At 54.9% G+C, this 14,745-nt stretch overlaps 6 protein-coding genes across 6 annotated transcripts; 3 read left to right on the top strand and 3 right to left on the bottom strand.

The window, feature by feature from the left end:
• Positions 1 to 499: 499 nt before the first annotated feature.
• Positions 500 to 3,677, top strand: ASPACDRAFT_40418 (putative polarized growth protein (Boi2); the record flags this gene model as incomplete). The annotated part of the gene is made up of 3 exons (XM_020200748.1): positions 500 to 557; positions 629 to 772; positions 844 to 3,677. 3 exons carry the CDS (start codon positions 500 to 502, stop codon positions 3,675 to 3,677), a joined length of 3,036 nt encoding a protein of 1,011 aa, XP_020059439.1.
• A 522-nt stretch (positions 3,678 to 4,199) lies between these two features.
• ASPACDRAFT_113809 (uncharacterized protein) lies at positions 4,200 to 6,444 on the top strand. The gene has a single exon (XM_020195748.1). It carries the CDS (start codon positions 4,293 to 4,295, stop codon positions 6,294 to 6,296), a length of 2,004 nt encoding a protein of 667 aa, XP_020059438.1. The 5' UTR covers positions 4,200 to 4,292; the 3' UTR covers positions 6,297 to 6,444.
• Positions 6,445 to 6,567: 123 nt separating this feature from the next.
• On the bottom strand, positions 6,568 to 8,109 carry ASPACDRAFT_76169 (60S ribosomal protein uL14). Its single transcript, XM_020204661.1, has 5 exons — positions 7,982 to 8,109; positions 7,322 to 7,366; positions 6,938 to 7,184; positions 6,806 to 6,883; positions 6,568 to 6,734 (listed from the first exon to the last, which is right to left on the bottom strand). The coding sequence occupies exons 1-5, from the start codon at positions 7,993 to 7,995 to the stop codon at positions 6,702 to 6,704; spliced, it is 417 nt and encodes a 138-aa protein (XP_020059437.1). The 5' UTR covers positions 7,996 to 8,109; the 3' UTR covers positions 6,568 to 6,701.
• Positions 8,110 to 8,551: 442 nt separating this feature from the next.
• Positions 8,552 to 11,210, bottom strand: rpdA (histone deacetylase RPD3). Its single transcript, XM_020204660.1, has 4 exons — positions 10,778 to 11,210; positions 10,417 to 10,717; positions 9,819 to 10,360; positions 8,552 to 9,771 (listed from the first exon to the last, which is right to left on the bottom strand). Exons 1-4 carry the CDS (start codon positions 10,970 to 10,972, stop codon positions 8,725 to 8,727), a joined length of 2,085 nt encoding a protein of 694 aa, XP_020059436.1. The 5' UTR covers positions 10,973 to 11,210; the 3' UTR covers positions 8,552 to 8,724.
• A 204-nt stretch (positions 11,211 to 11,414) lies between these two features.
• Positions 11,415 to 12,968, top strand: ASPACDRAFT_76167 (proteasome regulatory particle lid subunit RPN11). The gene is made up of 4 exons (XM_020204659.1): positions 11,415 to 11,671; positions 11,803 to 12,056; positions 12,119 to 12,654; positions 12,711 to 12,968. Exons 1-4 carry the CDS (start codon positions 11,603 to 11,605, stop codon positions 12,857 to 12,859), a joined length of 1,008 nt encoding a protein of 335 aa, XP_020059435.1. The 5' UTR covers positions 11,415 to 11,602; the 3' UTR covers positions 12,860 to 12,968.
• Positions 12,969 to 13,242: 274 nt separating this feature from the next.
• On the bottom strand, positions 13,243 to 14,407 carry ASPACDRAFT_1879224 (uncharacterized protein). The gene is made up of 2 exons (XM_020198155.1): positions 14,132 to 14,407; positions 13,243 to 14,092 (listed from the first exon to the last, which is right to left on the bottom strand). The coding sequence occupies exons 1-2, from the start codon at positions 14,193 to 14,195 to the stop codon at positions 13,257 to 13,259; spliced, it is 900 nt and encodes a 299-aa protein (XP_020059434.1). The 5' UTR covers positions 14,196 to 14,407; the 3' UTR covers positions 13,243 to 13,256.
• Between the last annotated feature and the right edge of the window lie 338 nt (positions 14,408 to 14,745).

Below are 14,745 nucleotides of genomic sequence, written 5' to 3'. Positions count from 1 at the left end.
TCTCTCTCTCTCTCTTCTTCTTTTCTTCTTCTTCTTCTCTGCGTTCCTCAATTTCACTCTCTTATTCTTACCTACCTATTTACCTACTACTTGCTTTGATCCATCAAAATCCTTCCGTCCAAACCCCCCTCTGTTTAGCTGCAATCAATCCCCTGGGCAAGGACCAACTGATCGACATCATTTTGCCCACTACTGCCATCATCCTGCATCATCGACTCCTCTCTCTGTCTGACTGGTTCTTTCAGTCCAGCTTAACTCTCCTTCCCTGCGCCAACAACTAGTACTCGAGTGCCTACCAGACCTATTTTCTGCTGTGTCTCTCTCCGTCTTTCCGTCCATATTTACTTCCTCCCTCCCGCACTCGCGATCCCTCCGTTCATTCTAGACCATCTTTGATCTGGGCGGCGGCCCCATGCCCGGCACTTGAGTCTCACTTTCTCCTCCTCCCCCCACCCTTCTCTCTCGGTCATTACGCCTCCCACTTCCCCCTCCCCCCCCAATGGCCCTCGCCGCCCCTCCCCGCGGTGTTATCCCCGGGGATCTCCTGCTCGTCGTCCGTAAGTATTTCCATTTTTATTTATGTTTATTTCTGTTACCTTGCTTGCGATAGCCTTGCTCACCTGCGCAGATGATTTCGACGCCCGCGGCCCCGACGAGCTGACCTTGCGACGCGGTGAGAAGATTGAATTGGTCGAGCTGGATGAGGGCTTTGGAGATGGCTGGTATCTGGGCAAGGACTTGACCACCGGTTCGACTGGTCTCTTTCCTGGAGGTAGGTTTTTTAAGGGTCCAATTTTGTCTACCTACAGCTGAGCAACCGAACACTAACAGTCAATTATCTAGTATACACCACTACCGCTCCAAAGATCCGCAGTCGCCCTCCTGCCGAGAGCACAACGCATACGACCTCCGAAAACTCGACAGACACCGATGGCGCTGCTCTTGACGCCGAACCGCTTCTCAGAAGCGGCGAATCCACCCCTCAAGTCTCGCGCCATACCAGCATCTCCGACCTACGCGCCCCCGAGGTGCCGCGGTCGCCCCCGCAACAGCAGCAGCCACAGCAACGTTCCGCCTCTTCCCCCTTGCCGGCTGCCAAGATGTCCCTTGAGATCCGCCAGGCACTGGAGGGGCAACATCGCAATGGCCAAGATAGCCCTGTCATGAATGAGACCCTCAGTGTGATAGATGAACACATCACCGATCTCAGTACGCCCCGGCATAGTGTGGCTGACCGAGAGCCTTCAGTTCTGAACGACTCCGCCAGCGAGTATAGCAGTCATCTCGATCACCGTCGCTCCTACATCAATGGTCATGAAACCGACGAGGAGGAAGAGCGGCAGCCACAGGAGGCCCAGGTTCGACGCTGGTCTCCTGCCTATACGGCCCGGCAGCTGCGCCAGCTAGGCATTGAGGACAAGCACTGTGACATCTTCGAGGAGCAAGAGATTAGTGGCGAAGTTTTACTCGATATGAACCAGGACTTTCTTTTTATGAAAGAGTTTGACTTTGGGGTTATGGGCCGTCGTTTGAAAACCTGGCACAAGATTCGCACCTTCCAAGACCAGGTCAAAGTTGGCCACAAGCAGCCATCGCCGGCAGTGTCACCAACTCTGCCGCGCAGCTCGCTGGCGGCAGTTCCTAGCTCACCTGAGCGCACACGCAGCCGAACTGGACAGACTGCGCCTTTGCTACCGCGCATCCCGACTTTGCGCACGTCGAACACGCCCCATCCTCGACTGGTCAGCAACGCCGTCCCCAGTACCAGCAGCGGCTCACCGATCCCACCGCAAAGCTCATCATTCATGGATCATTCGCGTCGCCCGTCTGCTGCGTCCGTGCGAGAAATCAATCATTCGCGTCGACACTCGTCTATAGATGCGACGACTCGCTACTCGGGAGTCGTCGATGGCTCACCAGGACCCACACAGCGCGGCTCCTTTGACCGTGCCTGGTCGTTGTCGACGGGACCCCAGCAACGCCTTCCCACGCGGCCGGGCACATCGGCCGGGACCTCGACGGGCACTTCTCCAGCATTAGAGACGGGGCTCGTACATACTGGTTTCCACCATCCAACCCAGTCGAATGGCTCAGACACGGCAGGTGCAACGCCCGATGACCTTGATCGCGGTTATTTCTCTGGCCCCGAGGGGGACACCCGCAAACGACGACTGTTGCAGAAACGGCAATCCGCCGCCGGCAGTGCCGATGCGCGCATTTCACCGGTCCCCGGGGAGCCCCTTCGAGTTGCGAAGCGGCATTCACGTATCAGTAGCATGGACTCGATTCGAGAAAAGGCCACGCAGCCTATTGCTCCGCCTAACAAGTCTTACACGACTCCTGCGCCGAAGGGACGACTTCGTAGTCTCAGTACCCGTCTGGTCGAACGGCGAACACCACAATCGGCCCCCGTTTCCGCGATTGAGGACCGTTCTGGAGGATCTAGTCTGTTCGGTCCGCTGTTCGGTGGGAAGTCGGAGAGCGACACACCCCGTTCGTCTCAGCAATCAACTAAGATTGGTGGCCCGAAGTTCCGTCGCGCCGTTGGCCTCCGAGCCATGTCGGATGTGGTGAGCAAGAACGTTGATACAACCGCTGCGCCGCCGTCCCCAGTTCAGGATCGAGATCCTGCTCCGCCTCGGACTGGTTCCACGACCCCTTCGACCACGAAAAGTTCCGAACGGTTGAGTACGGACGGCTCCGGTAAGGCAACGGAGGGTGGTCTGTGGCCCCGCTCCCGCCCGTCCGTCAGGACTGGCCCCAAGTCAAAGAAAGACACCAGTGCCTACATGCGTGGGTTGGAGAAGAAGTCTCCGCAGGAGCAGATGGCAGGGTGCGACTACGTTGGCTGGATGAAAAAGAAGTCTCCGAACCTGATTACCACCTGGAAGCCACGGCTATTCGTGCTGCGGGGTCGCCGATTGTCGTATTATTATTCAGAACAAGATACAGAGGAACGAGGGTTGATTGACATCACTGCGCATCGCGTGCTACGCGCCGATCACGATCCTATGGTCGCGCTGCATGCCACAATTACCGGCTCCACCGGGTCGCCAACCGCTCCTGCCCCTTCGGTTCAATTGGCCGACGGGACTTCATCGTCCGATCCCATTCCAAGCATTGAAGCACCCCGAGCTAGCAAGTCCGGAAGTGAGGGCCCGTTCTTCTTCAAGCTGGTACCGCCCAAGTCGGGCTCTTCGCGTACAGTGCAGTTCACGAAGCCGGCAGTTCACTATTTCCAGGTCGACAATGTGCAGGAAGGTCGACGCTGGATGGCTGCGTTGATGAAGGCGACTATTGAGCGGGACATGGACTTGCCAGTGGAGACAACGAATAAGCAGCGTACTATCAGTCTTAAGGAGGCGCAGTTGATGAACCAGCGGCCTCCGGCGTTGATGGTGGGAGCGGCAGCTGGAGCACCAGAGGGTGCGGCGCCCGAGGCGATGGATAAAGAGGATGCGTCTTTGAATGCATCATCGGAGACCACCGACGCGGAGACAGCCGCTGAATCGTTTGAAACACCCGAGGAACGAGGCTTGATGATCAAAGGGCTCAATTTGGACGGCGAGCCTGCCAGCAGCGACGGCAATGAGGATGGTTCCAGACTCTCGAAACCTTTAGAAGTTGACACTGGCCCTGCGTCTCTACTTCCGGATTCGATTCAAAGCTCGCAGTGATGTCGCATGGGGTTTATATTTTTCCATTCTTCCATTCTTCCCTCACATTCTTTTAATATCTTCTTGTAGTGATGACGGCGAGCTCGCTTGGCGTTGATGTGATATACCCATTGGAATTTCTTTCAAAGCGGACTTGGATGATCCGCGAAGACTTGTGTTGAGTCGATAGCTTGATTGGATACTGGATTGAATGAGTTGTTGTATGGTTTCCTTTTTTGAAGCTCTGCATTGTCTACGAACCCTGATTCACATGTTGCCTTTCGTAGAAGCATGGTTAATGAAACGATAGTTGGACTATTTCCAACTACAGCCTACTAGATCTGTAGTCAATCACCCGGTCACACTTTCTTACCTTCTTCGTCTCCAGGTCACACTTTCTTACCTTCTTCGTCTCCAAGCTTAGAATGAGCACTGCCTACTGTATTTACATACCCCTGGACCCGAAAAGAAGTCAACTGATAACGGCGATAGCGTGAGGATCGGCGGGCCGAGACGCGCAGGCCCATTTATTTCCCGCCGCATCGACCAACTTTCCAACAACCTCACGCCCCTCCGGATAATGATGACTGTCCCTGATGCTTCTGTCTTTCAACCACACTCCTTTACTCTATTTTAATGTCCCTCCAATCCCTTCTTTGCCGTCTTTTGGTGCTGCTCGTCCCGCTGGCCGTGACGAGCAGCCTGTATCTGTATCTGTATCCCGTCGTCCACGGGTGCGCCTTTCCTCTGCCGCAGCATGACTCTCACTCTTTCTCGGATGCCTTTCTGGCCACTGTGCGACAGCACTTGCCCATAGACGCTGAGCCCGCACCAGCAGCGCCATTCCGTCTTCTCGTCCTTGCAGACCCTCAACTAGAGGGAGACAGCTCGCTACCTAAGGCAGAGGATGAGCTGCCAGCGCGTCTGCGACTCCACTGGGGGCGGATACGGGCTGCCCTGACCTCTCCAGCTCTTCCTCTAAACTCGAGCTCGGCCACTGATGCTGAGTCTACGTCGGATGCTACCTCCAGCAACGCTTCAGAGCCAGACCCCAAACCCATTCCCAACCCCGACCTCAACACCCGCGCAAACCAATCGACCCCGTTCAGAATCAATCTCCCCGCCACGCAACAAGCCATAACCAGCGCCCTGCACTCCCTCCTCCACACCGACCTCCCCCGCGCCCTCAAAGCCGCGCGCAAACGCCTCGACCTCCTGGGTAACGATTACTACCTCGCGCACATCTACCGCACCCTCCACTGGTGGACGCAGCCCACGCACGTCACGGTCCTCGGCGATCTAATCGGGAGTCAATGGGTCAGCGATGAGGAATTCCAGCGCCGAGGCCACCGATACTGGGAGCGAGTGTTCCAGGGTGGTGTGCGGGGGGACTCGTTCATCCCTTCCGCCCCCCCTGCCGACACCGATGACAGCAACGACAACGACTTCGCCCTCAACCCCACCACCCAACCCTCCCGATGGACCAACCGCCTCCTCAACATCGTCGGCAACCACGACATCGGATACGCGGGGGACGCCAGCGCCGCGCGCATCGCCCGCTTCGAAGAGACCTTCGGCAAAGTCAACTGGGACGTGAAATTTTGGCTCAACACATCCTCCACCTCAACCTCAGCCTCAAACCACGATGCAACCCCACAAATCCACATCATCAACCTCAACTCCCTCACCCTCGACACCCCCGCCCACAGCCGGGACATCCAGTCCGCCTCTTACGACTACCTCAACGCCCTCATCGCCGACCGTCTCGCGCCGGTCACCGACCGCTCCACGTTCACGTTGCTGTTGACGCATCTCCCGCTGCACAAGCGGGCGGGCGTCTGCGTGGACGCGCCGCATTTCAAGTTCTTCGAGGAGGATGATGATTCCCCCACTGGGGAGGAGAAAAGGTGGTTTGCCGGTGGGCTGCGCGAGCAGAATCATCTGAGTGAGTGGGTGAGTGGGAATGGGGTGTTGGAGGGGGTGTTTGGGATGAGTGGGGATGGCGCGGTGGAAGGTAGTGGATGGGGGAGGAAGGGATTGGTGTTGACGGGGCATGATCATGAGGGGTGCGATGTTTTGCATTTTGTGAGGTGGGGTGGGGGTTTGGACTCGGTCTTGAAAGATGATGGCGAGGGTGAGGGTGAAGGGAAGGGTGAGGATGGCGGTGAGCACGAAGGCGAGGACAAAGGCAAAGGCAAACAGGAAACTGAAGATGCTGCTGCTGCTGCAGACGCAGATTCCGAGCAGAGGGACTGGCAATGGGACGCCGAACGCTACTCCTCCGCGCAGGAGGCCGCTACTACTACTACTACTACTACTACTACTACTACTACTTCTACGTCAACGCCCTCCATCCGCGAGGTCACTATGCGCTCGATGATGGGTGCGTATGGCGGGTACGCGGGCTTGCTGTCCGTGTGGTTTGACATGGACAAGCAGGAGTGGGAGTATGAGATCCAGATGTGCGCGGCCGGGGTGCAGCACATCTGGTGGGCGGTACATGTGGTGGATCTGGTGACGCTCGGCGTTGTGGTGGTGGTAGCAGTCCTACTCCTTTTGACAGCGGTGCGGTCAAAGAAGCCCCAGGATCGGGAAAATGGTGTAAAAAGTCGGCCGCAAAAGGTCGACTTGAAACTGTAACTATAGCAGGGGGATCTGCACACACACATCTATATAAATCTTAGACATCAGGTATAACAAGCACATCAGGTATAACCTGCAAGCATAAAATCCATGATAATATTTACCATCATCAAAGACCATTGAACCCTGCACAAATTCAGTGGACGTTCACATGCCACGCGGACATGGTACGTGAGCTCAACAAGTGCTGGTACAGGAAACATGGGAAGGAACTATTGTGATACGACGGACAACCACCTTTACAGTTACAACAAGAGAGAATATAACTTTTTTATGAATTCATTTTCATTTTATTCGAGGTCATAGATTTGAATTGGCAACCCCCACCCATGATTCCGAGCTTTGGTATCAGTTCCCCAAATCCGCTTTGTCACACACCCGCAAGATAATTCAAGGCTTTTTTTACATGACAACACCGGAGTTGGAGGCGATACGCTGTGAAGGAAGCAGCCCCGTTAGTAATCTTCCAATGTTGTGTGTGGAGGGAAAAGAGGGGGGAAACGTACAGGCCAAAGCTCAGCGGCCTCCTTACCAACGGGACCGGTGATGGCAGAGCCCTTCATCTCACCCTTGGCGTTGACGATCTAACCAAGAAAATTAGTTTGTGCCGGAACGACTTATTTCGGAAAAAAACTTACAACACCAGCGTTGTCCTCGAAGTAAAGGTAGATACCATCAGCGCGGCGCCAGGGCTTGCTCTGGCGGACGACAACGGCGGGCATGACCTTCTTACGGAGCTCAGGCTTTCCCTTCTTGACGGTGGCCATGACCATGTCACCGACACCGGCAGCGGGGAGACGGTTCAGGCGAGCACCGATACCCTTGACGGAGATGATGTAAAGGTTGCGGGCACCGGAGTTGTCGCAGCAGTTCATCACGGCGCCACTGTTTGCGACTGTTAGTCTTTCGATCGATTTTCATGTCGTTGATCTCGATGGCGGGAATTTGTTCAAGTGGTGGGTAGAACAATGGTCGATTGGATCGATGTTCATCAGGGATGGGAGCATTCGATGCACACGTACCAAGGAAGACCAAGGGTCATCTTGAGCTTGTTGCCGGAGGGACGCCTGTGGAAGAGATGAACATGGTCAGCTTTCGTTGTTGTCGATGTAGTAGTAGTACTGAGTATATCAAAGTTCCCTTCAGTTCGCATCTCTTTTCCTCAACACCCGGAGAAGAAAAATTGCATCCTCAAGATCCATTCGTAATAGCGTTGACCATTCAATGCCGAAAACCGTCGTAAAAAGGATATCGAAAGATTTTCGTCGTGAAGTTTTCTCGTCGAGAACACTCAATCTATCCTCGGAAGAACAGAGAGAGAGAGAGAGAGAGAGAGAGAGAGAGAGAGAGAGAGAAACTCCCAAGTGTCGTTGAAGTCCGTATGAAAGGGCGCTTTTCGAATCGTTTCCCAACTCTTCATGTTTCCCGGTCTGTTCCCTCGACTGCTCGATCCTCTTTCCTTCTCCTTGTTGACCAAGGTGCAGGAAAAAGCCTCTCGAGCGCCAACATCCCAGTAATCGACGGCACCGGTGCGAAAATTTGTCGTTCTCCGATTTCCCGTGTCCCAGATCACTCAGAAGTTCCACCTCTTGCGATGCAATTTTTCCTCCCTCTCTCCCCTTTGCCTTCTCCTCCAATACCTCATTTCCTTCATTGAACGAAAACGGGGACGGTCAACTCACGGTCTCTGAGACATCTTGGCTGCTGTGTATCTCTAAACACGGGGGTTGTCGGGAGAGATGGAGAATTGGGCGATGGACACAACGACAACAAGGTCGAACTCGAGCTTCGTTCTCTCAGCGGGCGGGCGTCGGGGGGGTCGCACGGCGGGCGTGTGGGCGGTCGGGGCGGTCGGTCGAATCCTCGCTTAGTGGGCGCGCAAATTCAGTGGGCGAAATCTTGGCGGAGAGAATCTGATTGGTCGAGGCGGGAAATGCCCTAGGGCTAGTCTCCTAGGCTGAGTAGAGGTCATGTGATCCTGTGATCCAGTCACGTGCCCTGTGACTATAGCTAGGGCAAAGATGTACTGTAGATAGATCGGACTGCATGCTAAGAAAAGAGGTACTTTATGAGTGTCCTCCAGCTGCTTCGCAAAGTAGTGGCTGAGTGATTCGCTCAGTCGATACAAATTCATGGCACTTATTTCTCGTATATTTGCATTGGCCGCCGTTCGCCTCCACCACTTTACAAGAGCACATAGGTAGGTGGCTTTCGTCGAGCAACCGACTGTTACTTTCAAAACACATGAACATCCTATATCATCATGCATTCGCCTAGTACATACATCTAAGAAAGAGTAAAAAAACAGAAGCAATAATCAGACCAGAGATATATGTCGGAATTAATTCCCATGCAAAGATCGCACCCAGAAACACCATTACTGCCCGTCCCTTGCGCCAGCAACCCCCGCGAATACAGGAGCCCCTTAGTCCTCACTCTTCGTGGGCTCGTCAGGCTGCGTTGCCTTCGTAGCCTCCTTGGCTCCGTCACTCGTCTCCGACTCGGCCTTAGGAACAGTCGAGTCGCTCTTTGGAGCCTCGGGGCTCTTTTCCTTCGGTTCGCTGGCTTCGGCTGACGCAGCCGCTGACTTGGCGTTTGCGACCTCGGTGGTCTCGGGTTGCTGGGTCGTCTCTGTCGAGGCTGACTGGCTCTTGGCAGGCGCTGATGAGCCCTCAGGTGCGGTGTTCTCAAAGGCAGAAATCTCTGCGCTAGGCTTCTTATCCTCGCCCTTGTTCTCTGCTTCGGCGGCGGCCGGTGCGCTCTCAGCCTGCTCCGGCCCAGGCGCCTCATCTCCCGCGTCCTCCATTGTCGTATCTTCATCCTGGGGTTTGGGAGATGGTTGGCGAGAGATGGGCGCTGAGGGAGCAGCTTGGTCCCCGAGTCCATCATGTGCCAGTTCCATGGCATCTGCACCCGTTGCCGCCTCAGCTCTGGCCGGCAGGTCAGCGGCCGCGGGCGTACCCTGTGCCCCAGTCAATGGCTCTGGAGCTTCCGTCATCTTCGTATCGGCGGTCAGGTCCATGTCGTCGTCGGGGATTGAGGAAGCGTCGACGGGGGTGGCCATGCCGCTCTCCGGGCCCGAATCAGCAACGTCCAGATTCCGATAGTTAACCTGGTTTCTGCGCTTCATCGACTGGGGCTTGCGGTGCACACCATTAGCCGCAGCTTCATCCTCATCTTCACTGTCACTGAGCTCGCCGGGCTTTTCGATGTACTGGTCAAAGCGTCGCTTCGTGTAGCGCTTGTCCTTGTTCTCATCTTCGTCCAGATCATCCAGAATCGCATCCGCTTCGTCGTCCATGCCGTCCACAAGAGACTCCCGGGGTACATCAGTCATTTGCACGGAAGGCGCAAAGGCGGTGCGCTTGAGATTCTCCACAACTTGCGTCCGGATTTTGTCGAGGTATTCTTTCGTGTTGGCATTGTCCATGTTAGAGGGCCGCACATCCAATTCGTAGTCGGGAGCAAAGTACTGCACTTGTTAGTCAAGTTAACCAAAATTCGCACGTTCGATCTTACCTCGTAATAGTCGTTATAGGGAAGCTCCGCGGTTAAGTTGTCCCCCACAAGGATACCGGTCTCAAACGCCCAGGTTCGAGCAACGTTACGCATCGTGTAACCACCACCGCCAAGAATTAGAGTGGGCAGGTTGAAGCTCTTGATAAAGTTCACGCAGTTGGCGTGGCCGCGCATACTGAGGTTAAAGCACCCCAGACGATCACCTGAGAGACTGTCACCTCCGCACTGCAGTACCACGGCTTCGGGCCGGTACCATTCCATCACGCTCTTGATAACAGGCTCGAAAATGCTCTTGTAAGAAGTATCGTCGATACCGTCACGAAGGGGGAAGTTGACAGCGTAGTGCTTGCCCTGGCCCACGCCGATATCGCGGAGCTCACCGGTTCCCGGGAAATATTCACCATACTTGTGGAAAGAGACTGTCATGACACGATCGGTAGTATAGAACGCTTCCTCGACACCGTCTCCATGATGAACATCGATATCAACATAGAGCACTCGCTGCTTGAAACGCAGCAGCTCCAAGATGCCAAGAACAATATCTATCACCCAGTCAGTAAGCGTCAAGATTGAACCCAATATACTTTCTTTGGCTCACCATTCACGTAGCAAAAACCACTAGCTTCGCTCTTCTTGGCGTGGTGAAGACCACCAGCCCAGTTGACCGCGATATCGCACTTGTTCCTGTTCAACCGTGCCGCACCCTCCATACTACCTCCCGCGCTGATACCGCAGAATTCAAAGAGCCCGTCGAAGACAGGGCAGTCGTCACCGACATTGTACTTGCTCTGTTCTTTGGCAAAGGAGTCCATATTATCCGGAGTCACCTTGGAAAGGAAATCGATGTATTCATCGGTGTGGAACTGGGTCATTTCGTATTTGGAGGCCGGTTTCGCACGCTGTGGCGATCTTACGGTTAGCACCTCCGCAAACACCAGAGGACTGCCAGCTAGACTCACGTAGATTTCCATCTTCTTGTAAAGACCATAGTTCATGACAAGACTGTGCGTCATCCTTATGCGATGAGGCTTCATGGGGTGACCCGACACATAGGCATAGTTTCCGACGTCCGAGTCGTAGAAGTAAGCGACCTTCTTACCGCGGTCCCCCGACCCGTTGGTGATAGGGTCCAAAGGAGGCAAGGAAGTCGACATGTTGGAGGGAAACGTGTAAGTACACGAGACGGATCCTCACGCAGTTTAGGAGTTGGGGGATTCTATGGATTATGCGCGGTGTTTTCTCGGTCTGATCACAACGGGGCTGAATGGGAGAAAAAGGAAGGGAATGGAATTCAGACCAAGGCAAGAAGCCAAGTCTGAGTGACAGAAGGTATCCCCTCGTCAATCAACCAAGCAAGTTGATTGTGGTAGCGGGATTGGAACAAGGAAGAGGCATTCCCAATCAGGCGGGCGAACGATAACTTAAAAGATGGGGAACGGGAACAAGAGAGGGAAGGGAAGGAGAGACGCAAAGGCGGGAACCCCGAGCTGCTCCACCGCCTTCGTCAGGCTTCTTGGAAGCTCGACCGATGGCTTCACGCTTGAGTTGCGCCGCTCACCACTCATCTTCCCGTCAACTCCCCGCTGCTCACTCTTGCCTCCCTAGAACCATTTAGATCTCATTTACGACCCCGTCATTTCAAGCGATTTACTCCGCGCTTCTCTGCAGCTCCAAACCCCCTTCGATCCATCCGTTTCCTCTTTCCTGTTGGAGCTTCCGCCCAGGAAGACATCCGGTGTCGTCTTTCCATCCAACTTACCTCAACTCACATCACCTCATCAATCATGGATCGTCTCAATAGAATGCTGCAGGCTGCCCAGGGCATGGGCATGGGCGGAGGAGCTCCTGGTGGCGTAAGTCCCACAACTCCGATTGCTTGCTGTTTCTATCCAAGGCTATCATGCCGCCCTCCGCCAGGCGGCGGAATCGCCAATCAACGCTGCAGCAATACTTCGACAGTAATAGCTAAATATACCTAATCTAGGATACTCCCAACCTGATCGATAACTCCGAAACCGTTCACATCTCGTCGCTCGCTCTGTTGAAGATGTTAAGGCATGGTCGGGCAGGTGTTCCTATGGAAGTCATGGGTCTCATGCTCGGTGAATTCGTTGATGAATACACGGTTCGGGTAGTTGATGTCTTTGCTATGCCTCAGAGTGGTACGGGTGTCAGTGTCGAGGCGGTGGATCCTGTCTTCCAGACCAAGATGATGGACATGCTGCGGCAAACTGGACGGTAAGACGAGACTCGAACCGGCTCCCCGGCTTCAACTTCAACTGACCATCTGTTGCGTATAGGCCCGAAACCGTCGTTGGCTGGTACCACTCCCACCCTGGTTTCGGTTGTTGGCTTTCGTCCGTCGATATCAACACCCAGCAATCATTCGAGCAGCTTACCCCCCGTGCCGTGGCCGTTGTCGTTGATCCCATCCAGTCCGTGAAGGGCAAGGTCGTCATCGACGCTTTCCGTCTCATCCAACCTCAGACCGTCGTCATGGGCCAGGAGCCCCGTCAGACCACCTCCAACCTCGGTCACCTGAACAAGCCTTCCATCCAGGCCCTGATTCACGGCCTCAACCGACACTACTACAGCATTGCGATCAACTACCGCAAGACGGGTCTGGAAGAGAACATGCTGATGAACTTGCACAAGCACGTCTGGACGGAGGCACTGCAGATGAAGGACTTCCACGACGAGGGCGAGCACAACGTGGAGCGCATGAAGCAGCTCGTCAGCCTGGCTGAGGGCTATGAGAAGCGGGTCAAGGAGGAGACGGAGTTGAGTAAGGACCAGCTCAAGACGAGATATGTTGGAAAGGTCGACCCGAAGAAGCGTAAGCTATATGCAGTACTCCCGTCTTGTCGGATCAGGACTAACCCCATATTACAGACATCGAAGACGTCAGTCAGCAGCTGATCGAGGATAATATCGTCGCTGTCTCCCGACAGATGATCGATAAGGAGGCGTCCGTGGCACGGCAATCCAATGGAGCCGAGTCTCAGAACGGCGCTGGTATGGAAGTGGACGAAGAGCTCTAAGCATGTATTAAGCTTCTGATCAACGTATAATATCTGTCTCTGAATGCATACCACGAGTGAAAGCGATTTCCTTCTTACTGGACAGGTTTCATGTGCGGAGACGGACGATAGAGTCTTGAGTTTTGGCAGTTACCAGCTACGAATGATGTCAACGTTACAGTGGCGATCTGAGTCGTGTGAACGCCAGGGAAAGAAACTCATTGCAGAATGACTTCAATTCGTAAACCATGCGTAAACCATGAAATCGCTAACCAATCTAAAAATATCTAATCTATGATGCGAAGAATGTCTGTATATGTTGAGCACATCCCACAGCATCAATCCGCCTCGTCCGAGCCGGCGTATATCGTACAGTATATATGCGTGTGTGTGTATATGTATAAATAATCGTCTCTCGTCACGATTCGACAACCGTAGCCGTCTCCGGCATGAGCGTCTCCGGTACAAAGCCCGCCGGCATCATGGCCTTCAAGCGGGCGAGCTGCTGTGCCCGGTGTTCCTCCGCTTTTGCTTCCTGGGCCTTAAGACCGTAGGCGTCCTCGTCGAACTCCTCGCCGTCGTAATCCGTCCACCCGCGGTCGGGGCCCCAGGCGATCTTCTTCCGCGCCGCGCGCGCCTCGTGCAGCAGCCGCTTCATCAGGCCGCCGCTCTTGCGCACGGAGGGCCAGGCGTCGAACTCGACGTACTCGAGATTGGGCAGCCGGGCGAGGACCTCGTGCAGGATGTTGCCGGAGAAGTTGGTGTAGAAGTCGCGGGAGATGCGGAAGCCCTCGAAAACCGGGTGGGAGGGGTCGACCTCCAGGAACACCTTCAAAGTGCGGATGCGGACCATCTCCTCCAGCCCCAGGGACGGGGTGACGCGCCACGCGGTCGGGGGGTCGGTCCAGCTGGAGCCCAGGATCAGCTCGATGGTGGCGATGGAGGGCCGGTACTGCGACGCGATCGCCCGCACCGTCGGCATCTTCGAGTAATCCTGCAGGTGGAACAGGCGGAACACCTGCGTCGAGTAGAAGTAGTCGGCGGCTTCGTCGTGCAGGCGCCGCGACGCCAGGAAGAGCGCGATCCGGTGCGACGCTGGGGCGAGCGGCGGGTTCTTCTTCGATGATGCCCCGACGCTGCCCGCCGCGCGCACCGTCCGCCGCCGCTTCGGCGTGAACAGCACGTAGTGGTAGACGCGCAGCCGGATCTCCGAGGGTAGGTCGAAGAAGCGGAAGGGCTCGATCGCCGCTTTGCCTTTCTTCCGTTGCGGGCGCAGGTTCTTGGAGCCCTTACTGGGCGGTGGTGCACCGCCGCTCAGGTTTAGTTTCTCCAGGTCTCGGGAGAGGGACGCGGTCATCTTGTCTCGGAGGACACCAATCGATATATGTATGTGGTCGGGTTTTTGTGTTCTAAGGTTTGCGGCCGAAAACAATGGGAAAGTTTATGCGGCACGATACGAACAATAAAAGGCAGAGATCTTGTTTTAACCGAGATAATGCAAGCTTCGGTCATCCATCGCTACTTTGGGGATGTCATGACCCGGGATGGGAGCGGATGCAAATGGATCGAATCGCTGACAACAACTACTTAGCCGAGGAGGCGAAATCAAGAGAATTATATCCCACTAACGGGGCTGCAGCTGCAGAGGAGACCTTTGCTGCGGCTCTTGGGTGTGGGATTGAAGCAGAACTTCATTGGTCTCCCCAGCTAATACAACCCGGCATGCATATAATTGGCACGAAGGGTCAAATTTGTGGACTGGGTTTCAACTTTCATTTGGTTAAAGAAAAAAAGAAAAAACAGAGAGGGATTGGCAGGAGACGGAGGATTTTATATGAGGAGATAAACTGCGTTGAAGGATTCTGTCGCCAACCGGAGCAGTGCTGGTCCGTGCCTTGAACTTTTTT

The sequence above is a fragment of the Aspergillus aculeatus genome (assembly GCF_001890905.1).
Source record: "Aspergillus aculeatus ATCC 16872 unplaced genomic scaffold ASPACscaffold_3, whole genome shotgun sequence".
Taxonomy (NCBI): Eukaryota; Fungi; Ascomycota; class Eurotiomycetes; order Eurotiales; family Aspergillaceae; genus Aspergillus; species Aspergillus aculeatus.
The sequence above is the reverse complement of the archived record's forward strand: the minus strand, read 5'-3'. Positions and strand labels throughout refer to the sequence as shown.

What these genes read in the sequence shown, in the direction of transcription:
- ASPACDRAFT_113809 (XM_020195748.1), top strand. Translation starts at nt 4,293, where the DNA reads ATGTCCCTCCAATCCCTTCTTTGCCGTCTTTTGGTGCTGCTCGTCCCG.
- ASPACDRAFT_76169 (XM_020204661.1), bottom strand. An exon ending in ATGACCCTTGGTCTTCCTTG is followed by an intron (nt 7,185 to 7,321) that starts GTACGTGTGCAT and finishes AGTCGCAAACAG; the next exon opens with TGGCGCCGTGATGAACTGCT. An exon ending in AGGCCGCTGAGCTTTGGCCT is followed by an intron (nt 6,735 to 6,805) that starts GTACGTTTCCCC and finishes CTTCCTTCACAG; the next exon opens with CGTATCGCCTCCAACTCCGG.
- rpdA (XM_020204660.1), bottom strand. Translation starts at nt 10,972, where the DNA reads ATGTCGACTTCCTTGCCTCCTTTGGACCCTATCACCAACGGGTCGGGG. An exon ending in TGGTTTTTGCTACGTGAATG is followed by an intron (nt 10,361 to 10,416) that starts GTGAGCCAAAGA and finishes ACTGGGTGATAG; the next exon opens with ATATTGTTCTTGGCATCTTG. An exon ending in CCTATAACGACTATTACGAG is followed by an intron (nt 9,772 to 9,818) that starts GTAAGATCGAAC and finishes TAACAAGTGCAG; the next exon opens with TACTTTGCTCCCGACTACGA.
- ASPACDRAFT_76167 (XM_020204659.1), top strand. Translation starts at nt 11,603, where the DNA reads ATGGATCGTCTCAATAGAATGCTGCAGGCTGCCCAGGGCATGGGCATG. An exon ending in ATGCTGCGGCAAACTGGACG is followed by an intron (nt 12,057 to 12,118) that starts GTAAGACGAGAC and finishes TGTTGCGTATAG; the next exon opens with GCCCGAAACCGTCGTTGGCT. An exon ending in AAAGGTCGACCCGAAGAAGC is followed by an intron (nt 12,655 to 12,710) that starts GTAAGCTATATG and finishes CCCATATTACAG; the next exon opens with ACATCGAAGACGTCAGTCAG.
- ASPACDRAFT_1879224 (XM_020198155.1), bottom strand. Translation starts at nt 14,195, where the DNA reads ATGACCGCGTCCCTCTCCCGAGACCTGGAGAAACTAAACCTGAGCGGC. An exon ending in CGGCGGTGCACCACCGCCCA is followed by an intron (nt 14,093 to 14,131) that starts GTAAGGGCTCCA and finishes AACGGAAGAAAG; the next exon opens with GCAAAGCGGCGATCGAGCCC.